Here is a 20,094-nt window from a genome sequence, read left to right as displayed (position 1 = left end):
CTGGTTTTGCCTGTCTTACACAGTCATATGCATAAAATCCCATTAATTTAGATTGAATTTAGATTCTATTGGTTTTGAAATATATCTTTAAAGTGCTTATGTAAGTACATATTATAAGTACACCTACTTTGTACATCATAGAAACTCCTACCCATATGAGTAGCCATATGAAATGTTTAATAAAATATTACTCTTTTTATAAATAATCATTCTGAATAGTGCTTTACAGCATAACAGACAATGCCGCTCCATAATTTTGCATAACAAAGTTATTCTGTGATCCCAAGAAGATGGTAAATAATATTGTAGCAAACGATTCTTCAAGGAAAGGATATGTTGGTTATGGTAATATTTCTGATTACAATTACTAGAAGGTAACTAGCTCAGATTCGTGCTTTGGCCGATACCACCAACAGTTTGCATTTCCAAAACTAGTCAGAAAAGTTTCCAAAAGTCTTCTCTTCATTTCTTTTTTGACAACTTCATAAAGGGGCTTCTGGCGTGTTGACCTGGAAAGTGTAATCTCAGGTGACAGGCTGTGTACCGAGCTCCCACCTGGCAGCTTTGATAACAGCTGAGGTATTTCAGCTCTTCAAGTAGTGGGTTTACAGCAGGCTGATAAACATAGGAAACAGAGTAGTCAAAGTTTTGAGTTCTATTAATTTGCATCTGCCATGGCAGTTTGTGACTGTGTTGGTATATGTGAGAACCTGCTCTTCAGAAATTTTATTTGAAAATAACAAAGCCCCTACAACTAAGAGGTGCTATAATTTTTGTGTGGAAACTGAATTGCTGGCACAGCATTTGAAATCAGTGTTTCGTTCCTCTAAGTTGATGTGCTTAATCAGTATAAAAATATGTGGATAGAAACCTATAGCAGCTTTAAGGCAATGTCATTTTACAGTAGAAAAAAATCACAGCCCTTGAAAGCAAATACCAGTAATATTTGACTGTTACAGAACCTGTTAAGTGCCGTTAGGGCTCCGATTCCAAAGGGTTAAGTCTGTAGTAAAACCCAAGAAGAATGCAAAATGATCAAGAAATGACATGCTGCCTATTGTTTGTAGCTATAGGATCAAAATAACAATTATACATGCCAAATAAATTCTAAACCTGTAAAGGAGAGAAAGAGGGGGTGGCTGTAAGTACAGGTGCCAGAAGCATTAAATAACCCTGGCAGACAAGGTGCACCACTGTTGTCCCGAATGCTGCTGGGTCCCCCCGTCTGGCATTTTTCCCCCTGCCCCAGACAATGTGCATTCACTGCAGGAGACTCGGGTGAGCCCGCGTCTCCCAGACCTGCCGGCTCCTTCTGCCCAACCCGACACAGAGGTGCCTTTGTCAGTATAATTACCCTCCCCTTGTAGTAGAAATAGTTTGTTTAGGGCCTTATTTGCAGGTAGAGCTGGTATAAGCAGGAATTAGCATGCTAAATAACCTGCCCCAGCACTGATTTGGGCTTATTTATCTCAGTCTTGGACAATCGGGGTTGGTTTTGTTGGTTTGGTTTTGTTGTTGGGTTTTTTTTTTTCATCCGTGGATTTATTCAGTGAGATACTATCCGAGATTAAGAGCTTTAAGGTTATTAAAGAGATTGAAGATAGGAGCCAACTGGCTGTTGTGTGCGGGAGGCGCACGCCGTGGTGCGCAGGATCTCCTGACAATTTCATGCCTGGCAGGTCTGCACGTTGGCTGCCAGAATAAACTCAGGTGGATGATCCTTACAGCTTTCTGGGGATTGATTAAAACTCCTTTTGGCTTTCAGCACGTTGTCCACATCAAAAAGGTGCGAGAAGTAAAAATAAATGTTTCTTTTGCTTTTCAAGATACTGTGGCCAATCTCCCTAAGCCTTCCTAATTGGCCTAGGCTGGTTGCGGATGATTAACTTGAAGTTAAATGAGGCCTGCTTTTAAACATGCTTTCCCAGACTTTAAACCAAGCGATGGGGGGGAAACTTTAGACTGTTGCGATGCTGGACCAGAGCCAAGCTGGGTTATTATTAAAGTGGATCCAAGTTTTGATCCACATTTTGTTTACACTGAACCTACTAAGTTGATGGACATCTCTCCCTCTCTGCATACCTGAATGTAGATTATTATTGATATTAACAATATGCTATTTCTACCCCATGAAAAAGAGCCTTTTAATGAAGGGGGAGGAATATTAGCAGTTCAGGTTGAGTTAAGAGTTGCTCGCATTTGGAGTTTATTGATTTCCCTAAGTTATTTTAACTATGTCGAGATATTTCAGAGTATGAAAAAAATGCAAAGGAAAAAATGTGTACAGTGTTTAATGACAACATTGCAAAGCAAATAAAAGTAATGTGCCCTGAGGGCAAAGGCAGAGAGGAGATTTGCTCTGAGGAAAAGCGTGATCTAAAAATAAATCTTTGAAGAAACCATGTTAGTCTGTGAATGTTTTGTTAGTGAGTTACATAATTTTTCTGGGGTAGATACAGTGCAGACATTTGATCATTAAAAAGTTATTTTTTTCGTACAGAACTTGGTAAAGCCCTAGTATTTTCTTTTTATGTGAAGATTAAAGATAAACTGTAAAATGGGCTTCTGTTGCGCACGAAAGGCCAGAATTCTTGTGTCTCTGGTGAATACAAAACATTTGTCTTCTCTGTGCCCTCAAGGTGAAGTGTATGGGTTTTGCAGGTAATTTTGAGAGGAGGATCCAGCCCAGCATCGCGTTCTTCCCTGGCTGACGACCCCATTCAGCGCAGGTGAACAGCGGAGTGGCTGCGACGGCAGCACTTCAAGTGCCTTTGTGGCATTTTCCTTCATGTCCCTAGAAAGGCATAACGAGAACCAGCGACTGGCAGCATCAATCAGGCAAATCCAGCTGAGCAGCAAGGCAAAGGGTCTTAGCAGCAGGAGTCATTAACCTCTGCACGGACTCTCGGGGAAAGCGGTCAGTTCTCAGCCTGAAAATGTCAAAAATAAGCCGAGACAGCGTGGTGGAGAGCAGCTGGGCTTGGGCAGAGCGTGTTGAGCTCACTGTGCTCAGTAACCGAGCCTGTCACATGCAGAAAGTCCGACTAGAAGATCTAATGGCTGTTTTTAGCCAAATCTTTATTTTCTCAGGGGCATTCTCTGACCGCAGGCTGCACTATTAGCATCTCCTGTGAGCCGGCTCGCAGGACCTTGTTTTCCCATCACGCATCCTGCTCGCCCACCCCTGCCCGGCCTCGCCGAAAGGCAGTTTCTTGGTTTTTCTGACACCTTGCAGCTTTTACATCTTTGCTTGATAACCAGCATCCAACTTGCATAAGCACTATATTTTAACTGCTATTATAGTACAAGCTAAGCTTACAGATATGTCTAGGCATATCATTAGATTTAATTAAATTCTGTGGATATTAGCATGTCCCCTGTGAAATGTCTGGCACTGAGCTGTGCCCTGGTAGACCTGCACACAGGAGAAGTACATTAACAAGGGCACCCCGGGAGGGCTCCTTGGATGAACCTCAAGCAGTTTCACCATGATTCCACCCTTGCTTCAAAGAGGAGAGGCTTCGGCTCATCCACAAACCATTTCTTTCTCAAGTTTGAAAGATTTTATTCATTTTCGAAAGCCACCTCCTGTTTGTGCCTTCCTGCTGGTCTCAGTCCTGGTGTGTTCCCTATTGAGGAAAGGCAGACTGCAAGTCCCTTTTGCTGGTGGAACATGGATATTATTTGATATTTTATTTTGGTTGACCTCCCCTGGTGGCTTTTTTTCTTTCCCCCCTGCTTGGAAAACAGTTGATTGCTTGCCGCTACCCCAAAACTTTCCTTGCCTGTTTGCCACCCTCTTAGATGTGAAACCGGCTGTATTCCTCATAACTTCAGTGGCTGTTTGTGACACTTACTTACACAAATTGGTAGCAAAGTGAATTTAACAGCAAGACCTGAAACTTATTTGAAATAAACTGTATCACAGATATCTGTACTTTAAAAATCACAAGTAAATCATCCTGTTACTGTTTTGCCAAAGAGTTAGTGTTACGGCCCCGCTGTCTTTCTTTCCCTCTTTCCCTCAATATATGTTGCATTATCAACTGCAGTGTCTGCACAGATGTGTGGACTGGGCGCTAGTTTTGCTGAAGTATTTGTTGTAGGTGGGAATGAGAGGGGACAGACCTGTCCTGTGGCTCAGTCTTCTCCAGACACATCCTGAACTCCCACTACAGGTGCATGGCGACAATGTTGACTGTTTGAAATTCTGCAGAGGTGTTATTAGAGATTATTCCAACACATGACATTTTCTCTATTACCAGCAAATAACTACAGTACTAGGGAGTGAAGGAAAACAAGTAGACAAGATAAATACAATTACAGAAATTACTTAACCAAGAAACAATACTTTCCTCAGCATGGTGAAATACATGGGTCTCTCAAAATTTTGGGAGGAGAAATTGCTTTTTCTATAAGGCCTTTGCAACAAAACAAAATAGTACAACGTTGCTCTATTCTCTGGTGATCATAGTTCATCATGTTAAATTTGCTCATTCTCAAAACTTGTTTTTTTTTTTCAACACAGGGTGCTAAGGCGTGTTTTTTGCGTGACATCCCCTTCTCTGCCATTTACTTTCCCTGTTATGCTCATTTGAAAGCATCACTTGCAAATGAAGATGGGAGGGTTAGCCCTGGAAATCTGCTCTTGGCTGGATCAATAGCTGGTAAGTGCCAAATTTCTTTTTGCATGGCACTATGTTGCATCTGCAGCACAATAGTTATGGCAGTGAGAACTTTGAAAATACTGGTTTTGCAACCTTATGCCCAAATAACAGAAAGCTACCATGCTCTAGAGTGAGTTGATGTTAAAAATAAAGATATTCTAAGTTCCTGGTATAATTATAATGTTCAGGAGGCAAAAGAAAGGAAAAGTTTTAAGTGTTGATGCTTTGTTATCCTATAGAATCATTCCTTGTGGAGTTACTTGGCTGGTTTTGGCTGTGTCTGACTGACTGGTAAAGTTTTGTTGAAATGGTTTATAAATAAAATCATGGCATTCATGAAATTGTTTATTATCAAAGGAATATTGAATTTTCGTAAATGGAGTCCAAAAGGCATGCTATCAGTACAGCTCTCCAAATAACATTGAAGCAATATGTGACAAAATGATGACAATGACTTGCTACTCACAGTATCCCATCCAGTGACTTGGTTTCATGAGGATTTTACCATTATCTTTTTTTATATTAAACAAAACAGAAAAGCTTGAAAACATTTCTGCTGTGCCACAGGTTGCTGATTGCTGGTGCTCCCAGATATAACAGAGGTGCTGGGTGCGATCTTGAGCACTAAAAGACTGCTACGTAGCAGACTGGAGAGCTAAATCACACCGAGCTTGTCACAGACGTGTTTAACTTGAGTGTGCCAGAGCCTAAGGGAGAAGGCAGAGCCAGGCTTTGCGGCCTGAGCTGCCCTTTGTGTCTGCTGTGCAGCTGGTCCCTGGCACAGCACCCAGCTGCTGCACTCAAAGCGGACCAACCACCTTTTGGTACCTGCCTCCTGGAGAGGGCAGCTGGAGAGTCCTGCTCCTGCTGTGTGCACCGTTTTCCTTTCAGGAAACAAATGGACTGGAAAATTCGTGCAACAGGGCCTTTGCGGGAGTGCATAGCAAGCAGGAGGGCTCCCATCAGCAGGGATGGCCGTCGTGCTCATCGTGGGCTGCTGGGTCTCTCCGGGCTGCAGCCGAGCTCTTCCTCCAGTACAGCCCCTGACCGGCTGCTGCAACCTGGGGGGCGAGAAAAATGATGGAGTGGCATGAATCCAGCACAGATAGGTTGTTTAGCAAGGTTTTCTCATTTGGTTTCAGGCTCTTTTCTCCCTGGGGAAACTGTTCTTCGTCAGGATTATGCGTGGGGCTGTGTCTACTGAGGAGCAGGGACCTATTATAGCCAGTATCTGGGCTTAGGCTATAGCTAAGACCAGTTAGTTTGTCTTGTTGAAGCGTATAGCTCTGTATTCAGTAGCTCGTAGTCCAAAGGAATTGACCTGGCGCTAGGAAAAGCAGCTGTGTTCAAATGACTGGTGCTTAAAATCCACCTTGTCCTGTCCCCTCCCCCAACCAGATCCAGCCTCCAAGCCCCCCAACAGGAGCTTACAGCCAGCCTATTTCTCACCCATTTTAATGGAACAAAACAATTTTTGAACTTTAGATCATATTTACAGACTTGAAACATAAGCTGGCATTTTTAAGCCAAGTCATTTCTTAGATTTTCCTATTTTTCTCTTTCTAGCCATTGTCAGGTGATTGCAGACTGAGATAACTGTCTCTTTGAAGTCCAGGCACAGAAGCAGTCTTTATTGTTGCTGATATGGCTTACCAAACTAGCTATAATGTGAATTTTATCCAGTGCTTCCTGTGAATCCCATCCTAGGTTAACTCTCATGAGCAAATTACAGTGTTAAAGATAGAACACTCATCATACTGTTTACAAAACCAAGGAATTTCTTTTATTGGGTACAAGTAAAGCGTGGTGGGGGTGTACAGGTCGGCTGTTTTGCCACAAAAAGTCAAGGAGAAGCCAAAACAAAAACCCCACTACCTCTGAAACACTGTCTCGGTCTCTGAGCCGAGTCTCTGCTCTGGCTGGGATCTCACCTGGTCATCGGACTTGGGACTCAAGCATGAGCTCCGTCTGGGTGCGGGCAGCTCCACCTTTCCCAGCCCTATGGTGCTGGGGTGTTCCTGCTGGCCGTGCCTGGATGCACCTGCGTCCTGTGCCAGCGTACGTTGCTTGTGCTGGGTGTATTTTCTTCCTTTCCGTTGTTAGGGACACATGCAACATGCGTGTCATCTAGCCTGATCTGCTTCTGGTTTTCACTGTTCGCCAGATGTCTCAACCTGTTGTGCCATGGCATTTTCTGAGATTATTCTACTATCAGCTACAGGATCTCTCTTTAATTTGCTCCATCTGCTTATTGCCTCCATGAACTTCCTTCTCCTCCCCTCAGCCCTCTTGTTTTACTGTCAGCTCCTGCTGTGCCATTCGTCTCATTTCAATTGTAAGCTCCTCACAGCAGCTACCTGTAATTTTTTATTTGTCTGTAAAGTCTTTTGTCCTGTACACATAGCTCCTAAAAACAGGATTAAAAGTGCCTTGAACTGCAAAATATCCTCAGTAATAAGGAATGTGGAATAAGGAGATGGAAGTCAACGTGCAGTAAGCAGAATTGTTTCAAAGTATGTCCTTTGGTTTTCCTTGAAACACTGGTTGGCTTTTGAAGGACAGAAGTCCAGCTTTAAATTGAAGATTCAACCAATACCCTGGTGTGGGTAAGGCTAAGCAAAGAGGAATTTCCACATCTCTGGAGTTCAGAAACCTTGACCAGCATTTAGCACTTGCCTGCCAGACTGACCACAGTGCAAGTTCAGTGTGTCCGTTATTTTGAGGGCTCCAGGAGAAGAGGGGGGGACTTATTATTTTGGTGATAGGCACACGCGTACATCTCTCAGAGCAGTCTGCAAGAAGGGTGTTCTGGTGCTTGAAGCCAGACCATACTGGTTTGGATGAAAGTTGTTACAGAATTATTAAGCCTAAAAAAAAAAAAAAGCGAAGGAGATTTATGCATCTACATCTGACCAAGTTGGTTTGGAACAGATGCAGAATGGAAAAGTAATAAAACCATAAGAGACAGTGTCTTCTGGGTACAGTCTCAGTGCTCTTTTTTTTGTCTTCTTTTTTCTTTTATTCTAAACGTGGGCAGCCCTGGTTTGGATAGGAATGATTTTAGAAATACCACCCATTTTGTAAGTTGGTATTTTTTGCTCTCAGTTGATTATCTGCCAGAGTAAATTTAAATCTTTCTCGAAGTGTTCTGCTGAGGATGTCAGCTGTGGCTTTGCAGCTGAGCAGCCTGCCGTTCCGAAGGAGAAGAATGACCCTTTCTTTAAACCGTAGCTCTCCTGCCTTGCTGAGCGTGCACGGCATTATCTGGTTCCTGGTGACATTGCTGCGTGGTGGGGAGGTGCGTGTGTCTGCGTCCAGGCTGTTCTAGCACAGTGTGCAACCACAATGCCAGGAATCACAGAGAGGCATGAAAAGAAAAAGGAAAGATCGACCTCACCTCCAATAACATTGTGCTTATTAACTATGCAAGTTTCAGGTTAGCACTGAAAATCCAGCCCGTGCCTCCCCGCTTCTCCATGAGAAGTTTGCTCAGGGTGAAGCCATGTCTACAATGGCTGCTTCTTGTTGCTTGTTCTCCTTCCCGGCTTCTGCTTGAATCGCACGTGGCTGGATTCTCCTGGCAGCAGGACAAAAGGCACCGTTACCCCTGCGTACATGAGGCGTGTAGGGTAGGTGACAAGTCGGTGGTGCCCACCTGCTGATGTTTGTGTTGTGTGCAGGTATGCCTGCAGCCTCTCTGGTCACCCCTGCGGATGTCATCAAAACAAGGCTACAGGTGGCAGCCCGGGCAGGACAGACCACCTACAGCGGTGTTGTGGACTGCTTTGTGAAGATCCTTCGAGAAGAAGGTCCGAAGGCTCTATGGAAAGGAGCAGGAGGTGTGTAAAACAGCTTTGATTACTAAGTGATTTCTAATGGTGCTTTTTGTCACTGAGGGACTTTTTCTTTTCTTTGAAGCTCGTGTATTTCGATCTTCTCCTCAGTTTGGTGTGACTCTGGTGACCTATGAGCTACTGCAGAGATGGTTTTACGTGGACTTCGGGGGAATGTAAGTGTGTGGTGTCTGAATCTGCCTGGGACCATGAAGCCCCACTTGGTTCCGTGTGGGTCTGGGTGCTCCTCGGTTTGTCTTGCTGTTACAGAGGACACACACTGGAAAGGCTTTGTAAATATTATTTAAGCCACGCTACACTGGTGGAGGTTGGGATCATATTCCAGTACCTGTTTCACAGCAAGACATTGCCACATTTTATATCACCGTTTCAAGCTGGGGCCCTGTGTTAGTGTAAACAGAGACAGTGAGAGGATGAATAACGGGCTGGGGACATAGCTGTAGGGGGAACATGTCCAAGTCAGGATACGCTCATTAGTTTGGGAGAAGGGCTGTGCCCCTGATTAGGCAGGGCGTTTGACATCCAAAAATCTCTATAGGTGTCACCTAGTCCAAAAGTTATTTGTTGGAGCTTCAGCTCTGCCTCCTGTCTTTGTTGACAACACAGGTGGATGTGCATGTGGCTGTTTAACGCGATCCCAGGAGCAGCTGCAGACCATTCGTGAAGCCTTGGGGACAGTAGTTTGAAAGCCACCACAAAAATTATTTAAACTCGACTAGGTTCCTGGATTGGTTGTGCACTGTAGCAGAGACTTACGAACCCCTGCTCCCCCACACTGCAGTTTTGATTAACGTACTACAAATTTTATATGGATTTGACCATGCTCAATCCACATGAAGGCTCCTAACTGTTCTGGACAGTTTTAAAACAGGGTATTTCTCATTACATTTAGTTCAGCTACTTACTGGGAGGTAGACTCGATGTCTTATTCATCTTACTTTATGGAGGAGATTTTTGTGAATGCTATGGAAATTAATTTATTATTTTTATTATTTTGCAGAAAACCAGCTGGATCAGAGCCAGTTCCTAAATCAAGGATCACGCTCCCTGCTCCTAACCCTGACCATGTTGGTGGTTATAAATTGGCAGTTGCTACCTTTGCAGGGATTGAAAACAAGTTTGGACTTTACCTACCTCGCTTTAAGCCATCGCCACCTACCTCAAAGGCTGCTGCAGCAGTAGGACCCTAAGTTTATTGCTGTAGGTTTTTCTTGTTATTAGTTGGGAAAGAGCCACTTTTCTAATTGGTTAATAACTTTTTTCCTTTAGCTTCTCATCATGTAACAGTTTAGCTTCATTTGAGTTTTAAGGCAATTTTCATCTTAAATGTAATCATTTGTCTTTGTGCTTCCTTAACCAGATCACTGTGAAATTCTTACCAGTTGTTTTAAGTTTGGGACCATGAATGTATTTGTCCACATCTGACATGTGCTTGTGTTGAGAAGACACTAATTTTAGGTTCCGTTCATTGGGGAGGGCTGGGTGAGATCTGTGAACCAGATCATCTTACAGGCAACACTCAGTTGCAGATTACCAGGGTGGATGTCGCACATCGTCACTCAACTGGAAAAGCTCAGTGGATATCACGGTGCTCAGAGCGGAATGATTTTGACTGTACGTGTAAATGGGCTATAAACTTCACGCGTGTCTGTAGAGGTCAGCAGATATACCCTCGGTACCTAAGTATGCCAGTACGGTTTCCACTTTTAATATATGTACACGCACAAGTTCTGTTTCTGGATTGTATTATGAAGCTTTTATGTGTAACATGTTTTTGTAATGGAAACCACATTTATAAATGTTTAGCTGTTGTATTATGTTACTGGTATCAACATGCTCAGAAGAAAGTGTTATTGTCCATAGTCTTTGCACTTTATGGCAGTACTTTTGGCATTCTACTACACATACAAGGAAATTTCGTAACTAGGTGCCTATCTTGGGTTGCTGGTGTTTGGAATTCAGTTTGTATATGCACTTCTATAGTAAAACGCTGCTTGTTTAAATAACTGCAATAGAAAATTCATGCACTGTATCGATGGTACCTGCCTTAACTGCTGGCTTGTAATTGGCAAATAGGTGGTTTCAGATTCTTATTTACTTAATTGAGTCAAAAGAGATTAAAATACTCTAAAAGAAAAGATTTTACTTAATTTTTTGGTGCCTTGCACAGTGTTTAGAAAATCATGTATTTATGAAGATAGAAATAAACCTTTCAAACAGATGCACACATGGTATTTTGTTACAGAAATAGCAGATTACATCAAATGTCTTGTTCAACTTCAGTTATGAAGTTAATATTTGGACACGTTGGCTACAAAACACCTGCAGCTTGAGAATAAAGTTACCCAAATTCCCCTGTGTAGAAAAGAAAAAAAAAAAAAAAACACAACATTTTTCCTTGGTCAAAAACCAGGATTGGAGTAAGCTTTGATATTTTGACCTTTACTTTTGGGGGGAGGTTAATGTGTTACGAACCGTCTGACTGCCTAGTCAGTTGAAGGTACTGTTGGGTGTCACCTGTGATACCTCTGAAGACCAAGAAGCATTTGGTCTTTATTGTCTTCTTGGGGTGGGCGTGGGTGCCTTCAACGTTGACTGTAAACTGAGGCAATGTGCAGGTGCACTGTCATTGCAGCTGCACGAGTTGGGTATGAAACACCACATTGTTATACCAACACTTGCGGAAAAACCGAAATGGAAATCACTCTGTTATTGTATTTGTGTTCGAGTCATCGTGAAGATTATTTTCTTGGACCAGTTGTGAAGTCACCGGTGAAATGGAGCCGTGGCAGGAGTAGCATCTGCAGTTTGGCGCGCGCGAAGGCGAGGGGAGCAGGCGGCACCTGCCCGCAGCTGCCCGGCGGAACCGGCCTGCGGGGCCCGCGCTGGGCTCTGAGCTCAGCCCCGTCTGCCCGAGTCGCCCCACGTGACAGCTCCTGTGGTTCAGAAGCAGGGAAAAAAAGCTGCCCCTTGTATGACTCAAAAATTAACTGCCAGGATTTTTGGTTAAGACTTGTCATAAAAGTTAAACTTTCTCACCGGGAGCTACCCGTGCCGCACACTTGGCGTGTCAGGCTATTTAGGAGCCGGTTTTACACTTCATCCCTCACTCTTACCTGATGTACCTTGCCAAGGTTTTCTGTGGAAAAAGAGCAGCTGCACATTTCCCTGCTCCGGGAGAAGCGCCCGGCCAGACGTGGGGTTCAGCCGGCAGCTGCCCCCCTTGCCCGGCCCGCAGAGGGACAGCCGGGCTGCGCTGGCCGGGACTCGTCCCTGCGCTGCCTCAGGCCAAGCCCAGCGCAGCCGGGGCCTCACAGCCGGCAACGCAAGAGGAATCAGAGCTGGGTTATTGTGAGACTTGCACAGCTCCTTGGCTCATGTGATAAAGGCCATTGCTTGTGTTTTACAAAGCAAACCATAACTCGGGTCCGTTCCCTTGTCTCCTGCTGTGCTCTCTTTCCCGGGCCTGGCAGTATATTTATGACTTGTCCTTTATCCCAAGGGTGAAGGGAGAAAGCTGAGGTGCAGCTGTCCTATGGCAGGTCCATCTCAGAAGGCCATGGCCTCCATCTCCTCCCTGGCAGGCTGACAAACAAGGCTGGACTGACACCTCCCCGCCATCCATGGTGGCCCTTCCCCATTAACTGTCTTCTGTCCCTCTTTTCGGGCCCAGTAGAGGATGGAGGCAGGGGCAGAAGGGTTGGAGAGCCAGTGACTGCTTCACTAACATGCAACCCAGTTCAGAACATTTCAAAGCACACTAGAGCTGTGCCCGGAGATCTTGGGGAAGATCTGTGCCCACAGTCGGCTTCCTCCAGACACAAAAGGATGCATTCCTGCTCTGAAACGATTACAGGCCAAGAAATTGTCAGATTGCCTTACAAACAAACAAAAGGCCCAGAGGACAATCTTTAGATGTTTGTCCGCTTTGGGTTTCTGGGTGAGTTATGCAAAGTGTGGGAGGAACAGGATAAACTGTAACCTCACTTGCTTCCTGCAGCCCAGCTAACTCCCCGTGGCAGGACCTACAGAAAAAAAAATCAAATATTGGCGATGTCCCCTCTCAGTGTGAGAATGGGGTGGGGGTGTCTGTGAAGCAGTTACTCTGTATTTGTGTTTCTTGGTCCAGCAGAAGCCGAGGGATGCTTTTCTGCCTGGTCTCCAGGGAATGGGTTGGGTTTAAGCTGACTTAATATTGACAGTTTGCAGGGACGCTTTTGTGAGCAAACATAACACAGGCTTCAAAAATAACTTGGGCAGGTTTTTCTGAACCTGCTAAAAATATGAAACCTGACAAACCACTCTGCATCTTAGGAAGGGACAGCCTGCTCGGGAACGTCCCTGCCGCACGCTCCCTGATGTACAGGCACGGCGCGTTGCTGAGCTCCTCTCCTCAACAGGAGTCATCCAACCTTTCGTGTTTGAACACTGCTGTGAAATTCAGACTCTGGTTGAAATCTCTGCCATTCTTGTGTAAGCTGTAAGACAATTTCCAGAGGCAGCGATGATTTCTAAGTTATTTAATGGTTGAGAATGTAGACATCACAAGACATTGTAGCTTCAAACACTGCAAATAACACAGAACCAGCCTGGGATGAAGGGGTTTCTTCAACGCCATGTGCCGCAGGGCAGCTCTGCCCCCTGCGTGGTGGGCAGCGGGGGCTCAGGTACGAGCACAGGCGGCCTCTCCCAGTGCTGAGCGCGGGGATGTCATCAGGGTGCCTGACCCTTCAGACAGAGGTGGCATTTTAAGACGCACATTTATTTTAACTGCTCCTCACACTGTGCCCCATCGCCCTGGGAAGCAGTACCATTGCGTGCAAGATTTGTTCCAGTTGCTCCAGTTACATTGCAAAGGGCTGCCTGGGCTCCCTCCGTGCTCACCCACACCCCAGGCTGTGCAACCAGTGCACAATGGGCATCGTGGTGCTACTACGGAGGTTAGCTCTGCTTATGAATTTCAAGGAGAACCAGTAAGTGGCCTAAGGACAAGCTGCTGCTTCTGGAAGAGGCACCATTAGGTGCCAAGTCCTTCCTTAGGACTGATGCTGCCCTGGTGACAGCAGTCTCCTTTGTCACGGGTCAGTGGGGACAACCCCACATGACACGGGATGCCCTCTTGCTCTGTGGGCATTTTTCAGTCTTCTGCTGTGTTTGCTTTGTATCTAAGGTTGTTAAAACTCTTGAGAGCTTTTTCCATACGTCTCGTGTGAAAGAACATATTCCCATTTGTTCCCGTAGCACTAGGGACACAGGCTGTCTTTTGCATTAAGAGCTCATGATGTTCCGGGACATAGTAAAGGCTCCTATGTTTTCAGAAGCAGCAAATGCTTGGGGCACTGGTTCTGGGCTGCAGGAGGAAGTACCTTTCATCTTGGAAGATTCAGCACGGAGCAGATTACCCTGTGGAAAACACTGCAGCTCCTGAATCATCGCGACCCAGCACTGTTTGTCCCGCTTGCCTTGTCTCTGAAGTAACAAGCTTGCGGCAACTGCTGAGCCTAATCTTGAGCAGCAAACGCTCTGATGGCCTTCCCTTGGACATGTCTGCTGCTCTCAGACCCAGGAGGGAGCCCGTTTCATTTTCACCTTTCAAACACCCACTTGGTCCAGATACCACTATTTACGCAACGAGTGTTGCAGCCTGTGGGCCCTGCATTCCAGCCCCATGGTGGGTTGTTGTGTCCTGGCCAGATTCCAGGTTGGCCAACGTGCTCTTTCAGTGTGCCCTGGCCATCATCATCCTTCTTCATTACCATGGAGTCTCTTGAATAGAGCACATTGGAAAGGTGAAGTAACCCTGCTTCCACTTTAGCTGATGCCTTCAGCTCCCTCTCCCAGTGCCACCTACTCTGTCTCCCCGTGTACTTTCGTGGCTCCTTTCAGAACAAATCCCCGGCCACGCCATCCCTCTGCCTCTCACTTGTGCTGGTGGGGCTTTGGTCCTTGGGACTCACAAGAAGGGAGCCTCTGGTCTTCCCTTCAGCAAGCACAGGACAGTTGTCTCTCCCACATCCATCTCACATCCTAAACCTCAATTCAGCCTTTCTCTTCTTTAGCCCACATTGCTCATCTTCATGTGCCGCTTGCCTGCTTCTTCCCTGGTTGGGTTTGCTCTGTCTCACCTTCTGGCTATGATGTGCTCTCTGGCGCAGTCTGACCAGACACTTTTTTTTCCTTCACGTCAGAGAAGGCTCACCTGTGATGGCCCCAGAGCAGAGCCAGGGCTGTTTTCTAACTCGTTGCATGCCCGGAGCAGGCATGGCAGCATCCCAGCGGTGCTGGAGGACGGTGTGTATGCTTCATGCTCTTCCTTCCGTTCTCTGGCTGTCCGCAGGCAAAAAGGCCTGGAGAAGATGCTGCTTCTTTGCTGAAAATAAAGACTAGTTTTGTATTTATTTCCCTACCGAGCAGATCCTGAGGAACATCTTGTCATACAGGCTCTTTCGGAAAGCCAGTAAGGTGGAGCTAGATGTTTAGGAGCAGGAAAAACAAACAAAAGACATTGGAGATTCCTGGAAGGGCAGCAACAAGGGCTGGTCAGAAACTTCACCACCTGGCAGTCACCATGAGCAGAAGGGGAGTAAATGCCTTTTGTTGTTGTTGGGTTCTCTTCTATCTGCTTCAGCTGTGTGTAATGACCCTTTCATGGTGTTGCTCTGTACATGCTACCCTGGTCACTTCTATGGAAATCCAGATCTTTTCCTTGTTCCCGCTCTGTACTGCTGAACCCCACTCGAAAAAAGGAGGAGGGAAAAATGTAAAAAAAAGAAGGACTTTGGTCATATTCACTTGCGCACAGCAGCAAATGCTGAAGGTCTTCTGAGGCTGCTCTTAAAACCATTTTACAAGCTGTTAATGCCATAAAGTAGAGAGCTTGGAAGGTGAACATGCACCACCTCCCCCCTTAGGTTCCGAAAACTGAATAGTATTATGGAAAAAGTGGAACCGTATTTGCCAACTGTTTCCCCAGCACTGGCTACGATGACTGGGAGACAACAGACAACCTGGCACGGTGTCCCCTCACTCGCAGATATGGAGTTACTGTAGGGGGCTGACGGGCAGCGAGCGACCGGCCTGTTCTCCCCCATGACGGCACGGGTGTGCTGTGTGTCTGTGCCGGCATCTGGTCCCACCCCGTGATGCACCCATGGCCACAGCGTGCCCCTGCCAGCCCCTGAGCGCTGAATCTGCTTTGCCCACATAGATGAAACTGGGGAAAAAAAGCAACCCCGAGATGATGTCTAAGCCGCTGCTTCCATAGGCAGTGGGAGGCAGCTTCAGGTCCTGTGTCCACAGGACATATCTTCAGTTCCCACCGTGAAGAAGAAACTAGCCCATGCTCTTTCACTGGGAGTTATTTCTAACCACCAAGAGGATAAGGGAAATCCAGCTTCTCCAAAGGATTCGTTTTCTTAGCTGGCTCTGGCTTTCAGCAGTGTAGAGACTTCCAGGTGGCTCTGGCTCTGACCATGGCTCTGAAGAGCATTAAATGATATAGTCTTCGACATGACTGCCCAAAGATGACACGAGTTCTTTGCAATCTTACCTACAAAACCTTTGTTGCTGACTGACTTTCAGTGTTTCTTGCCACAATAGTTCACCTGCCCGCCCAGGTGTGAACCACTGTTCAAACCCAGGTGTCAGAGCCGTGCCCTGGCTCAGCGTAACACCGTGACGTGAACGTAACCATCAGCCTCACCACCAAGGTGAGCGTTCACCCACATCGCTCTGGGCCACACAGCATGCAGGAAGATCAGCTTGTACCCTATTTCTTTGCTCAAGCCACCAGTTTGTCATAAGGGAGAGGAAAAAAAAAATAAAATAAATCAGGCCTAGAAGGTGACATGGCTTAGTGCCCGCTCGTGTAAAATTTGTAGCAGGATGTGATGTGTGCAGCTCCATCACTGGCCAGTCCCCGTAGCCAAAGGCACCTATTGACATAGCAGCCGCATGAGCACTCAGCGCGTCAGGGCAGTCAGACTTTCCCAGTGCCCGGCAACAAACACGCTGAGCGCTGCTGGCAAGGAGCGATTAACCACACTGCGACAGAACGGGCTTGATACATTTTATTGGCAATACCAGTGTCATACGCGGCAACCACAACCTTTTATCAGACTGTTAGTGTTAACTTGCATGACAAGTATCAGTGACCAACTGTATTTGAAATATAGTTAAAGTGCCTAGAAATAATAGGCATCTTAAAAAAAAAGAAGGAAACTCATTCCATCCACTCAAGCCAACCTTTATAGATTTTACATGTTAAGCACAACTGATGTACTGTAATTGTTATGTGGCCTTTAATGTAACCTCTACAGCAGCACACAGACAATGCAGTTCTCTCATTATGCACATGCTTTAGGATCGTTTATTTTAATGCTTTCAAATAAATATGTTCCATGCAGCACACTGCAATAAATAAGGAGCAGCAACTTTCGTATAGTACATCCATTCATAATGTAAGTCACCATGTGAAACACCACATCTAAAGTCCTTGGCCCAGTCCCATACAGTGAAGCACACCACATCTGCACATAATCATATCTGGCTTCATATGGATTTAATAGGACTATGCCAGAAGGGCAATGTGAGCACAAGTTTAACCAGGGGTTCCTAGCTATTAAATACAGCTACTAAGTAGTTAAAAGGCAACAACTAAACCCATAAAGGGTTGATTTGTGTTTTCTTTCTTACTTTTCAGACAGAAATATAAAGTATGAAAACGCTCTGGATACTTTCAGCCTTGTGTAAAGCAGCGTGATTAATATGGAATGCTTTGAGCAATACTGGCACGTACACTGGCATCAAAAGCCACAGCAAGACTGACTCTGACACTGAAAACCGGCGTACTCGGCGGGGGAAAGCTGCTGTTCTGGCAGTGGCAGGCGCTGCTTCTCCTCCTCTTCCTCCTCTTCCTCTAGGCCGACAGCTCCACCGCCCCTTCCTCTTCGCTGTCTGCTCGGTTGGCGCGGATCTCCACCAGCGTCCGAGTGAAGCGGGTCCACTCGTCGTTGTGCGGAACAGCCAGCTGGGGGGAAAGCGACAGGGAATTAGGAGATGGGAAGGGGAGGCCGGCCACCTCTCTGGCCCAAAATCGCAGCCCCACCTCGGAGCAGCGCTCCTGTCGCAGTCAGGGTGGTTCTGCACGGTGAAGGACCAAGACCTGGACCTCACCCACCCCCCGCGGGCAGTTACTTCTACAGCTGTAGAGTGATGCCAAGTTCCCAGGACAAACCTGGCAGGTTCCTCCTCAGGTAGGAAGGAGCTTCTACAGTCAGCAGCAGTGAAAAAAAATACTTGATTTTACTTGATCTACTTAATTTTAAGGCAAAGTGTTTTGCCGGAGCATTGTTGCAAAATCTACCCCTTGGTTAAAATATTTCAGATTTCCCAAACTAAAGCGAGGCCTTGATCCCTACAAATATCTACATGTATGTTTAACTTCCCACACGTGTTGGCCATTTGCAGCCAGCGAGGCTGTGCCCAAGTGTAACTGTCTGCAGGACTGAGGTCAATGTGTGCAAAGCAACAGAGCTTTTACAACACTGTATCGAAACTATTTTCCTGAAGTTCATTAGAGCTCTTAGTAGTAAAATAAATATATTGTGTTGTTTTAGTTACTCTCCTCTACGTTAAGCAATTCACAATTACAAGGAACGCATTATGACGGAAATGTTATATCAACTGGATACTGTATTACTGGTCTGATTTTTTATATCATCATGCAAGATCCATTTCCATTTTAATACCACTGATGTTTCTAATGAAGAGCTCTTGAACGTTGAGCTTCAAGAGGGACATGTAATCTAAATAGCTAAACGTCCAGACAGAATACTTTAGAGCTATGGCAAAATAATGCTGCAGTCATTTCCAGCCGGGTCCAACATTGTAATTTCTGGAAGATAATGAGAGCTGACTTTTTTTTTTTTTTTTTAAAGGCATTTTTTTCAAATTTTGTTTTCATTAACTCAAATTCCACAAGACAGCAACAAACATCCAGATGAAACACACACATTTTTACTGCCACCTTGAAGTCCTCTGATTATGTCCTAAATATAATATGAAAAAATAACTCTTTCAAGATATTATGCAGTGCTTGGCATGAAGAAGGCAACTGTTTGGAAACAAGAAGCAGTGAGATATACTATGAGGCATATAAAAAGCTGCTGTCCACCTTAGAAAATGGATGTCTTCGACTAGAGAACAGGTATGATCCCAGCTAACCCAGTCTGCGGTACCCAACATTCCATCTGTACTGGCTCACTTCTAAAAACCCACCAAAAGTGTCACGTATGCTGCTGCAAGTTCAGTGTTGATGACATGGACAGGAATATGCAATACTGGATCTAAATATCTCCCCTGTATCTCACTGGCCCAATGAGTTTTTTGACTGTTTTGTATCTAACTTTGCCTCTCCATCCAATATTTTGGTGACAAATATGTCCAGTGCAAGTATCGGTGACTCAGTTACGTTATGAAGGGCTAGTGTACACCAAGTTTGTTTTTTGCATATTGAAACACCAAATATAGTACAGTTCAGCATTTACTGAGGCTATAGACTAAGAAACAGAATCTGTCTGAAAGCCGTCTTGGCTCTCAATAATAGATGTCGCCGCACAATCTGGGTTTTCCCTTCTTTGTCTCCCACTGTTTGCATTTTTCTCCTTCTCCCAGGAATGGAGACCAGAGTTAGAGCCGCAAGTCATTTGGGACAGCTGCCTCTCCCGCTCACACGCACAGATGTGGATCTGTTCTGGTCTTGATTCGAAAGCCAGCTCCGTTCTTTCAAAACCCTTCAGCAGAAGGAAACGTAACACCAGAATGGAGGTGAGTGCCCCACCAGCCAGGCTGGTCACAGCCACACACCTACACAAGCTGCTCTAAGTTAAGGGACAGTGCAGAGATCCTTCTGTCACAGATGCAACCAAAACCAGCTGTGTAGCAACTTCCCTGTTACTATTGCTTGTGCCCTAAAAGATTTTATTTCTTGCGATGTGTATGGCACTATCATTTATCAAACTCGTGAATGAAAACATTAAATGAGTCTCACTTATTTCAAGTAGTCAAATAATTAAAGTGGAACAATATCTGGGAAAATAACTTCTTGAATTTAATAAAGCTTCATTTCTCCTTGCCTTTTAAAGTCCTAAACAGCATTACATTGTATTAAATGGCTGAAGAAGACAATATGTCATTCTGAACAAAAAAATGAAATATATATATGACATTGAGATCATTTAATTTCCTTTACTATGCAGCATGGCGAAAGACAAACAAAATCGAAGTCCAGCCTATTAAAACAACTTGGTATCTCAAACTTTCAGATTCTCCCCATGAATGGATGTGTTACATGCATTACTGTTAGTGGACAGTGTTAGCAAGACCTGGGCCATTTTTAATGACTCAGTTCACAAAACAATTAATGATTGAAGTGAATGCCTTCAGCACAGAGATGAAAACATTCAGTGCCTCCATGCAATCTAATTACTTAGAACTTAGTCTTATTTTACCTTATTGAATCTCACGCACTGCATCACTCTTTGAATGAGGGGCCAATCCTGCTAATAGACTGT

The 20,094-nt window shown here is 45.2% G+C and overlaps 2 protein-coding genes across 3 annotated transcripts in view; one reads left to right on the top strand and one right to left on the bottom strand.

Moving 5' to 3' along the window:
• Positions 1 to 10,716, top strand: part of SLC25A13 (solute carrier family 25 member 13) — a 100,109-nt gene extending 89,393 nt beyond the window's left edge. For both annotated transcript variants that reach the window (XM_065629410.1, XM_065629411.1), the window contains 4 exons: positions 4,529 to 4,667; positions 8,348 to 8,506; positions 8,586 to 8,676; positions 9,522 to 10,716. In XM_065629410.1, coding sequence (XP_065485482.1) covers positions 4,529 to 4,667; positions 8,348 to 8,506; positions 8,586 to 8,676; positions 9,522 to 9,711 — 579 coding nt within the window. In that variant the 3' untranslated portion in view covers positions 9,712 to 10,716. The remainder of the gene's footprint in view (positions 1 to 4,528; positions 4,668 to 8,347; positions 8,507 to 8,585; positions 8,677 to 9,521) is intronic.
• A 5,962-nt stretch (positions 10,717 to 16,678) lies between these two features.
• The window catches only part of DYNC1I1 (dynein cytoplasmic 1 intermediate chain 1), a 189,979-nt gene continuing 186,563 nt past the window's right edge, over positions 16,679 to 20,094 (bottom strand). The window contains exon 17 of the mRNA XM_065627742.1: positions 16,679 to 17,549. Coding sequence (XP_065483814.1) covers positions 17,439 to 17,549 — 111 coding nt within the window. The 3' untranslated portion in view covers positions 16,679 to 17,438. The remainder of the gene's footprint in view (positions 17,550 to 20,094) is intronic.

The sequence above is a fragment of the Caloenas nicobarica genome, chromosome 2 (assembly GCF_036013445.1).
Source record: "Caloenas nicobarica isolate bCalNic1 chromosome 2, bCalNic1.hap1, whole genome shotgun sequence".
Lineage (NCBI taxonomy): Eukaryota > Metazoa > Chordata > Aves > Columbiformes > Columbidae > Caloenas > Caloenas nicobarica.
This window is presented reverse-complemented; position numbering and strand designations above follow the sequence as displayed.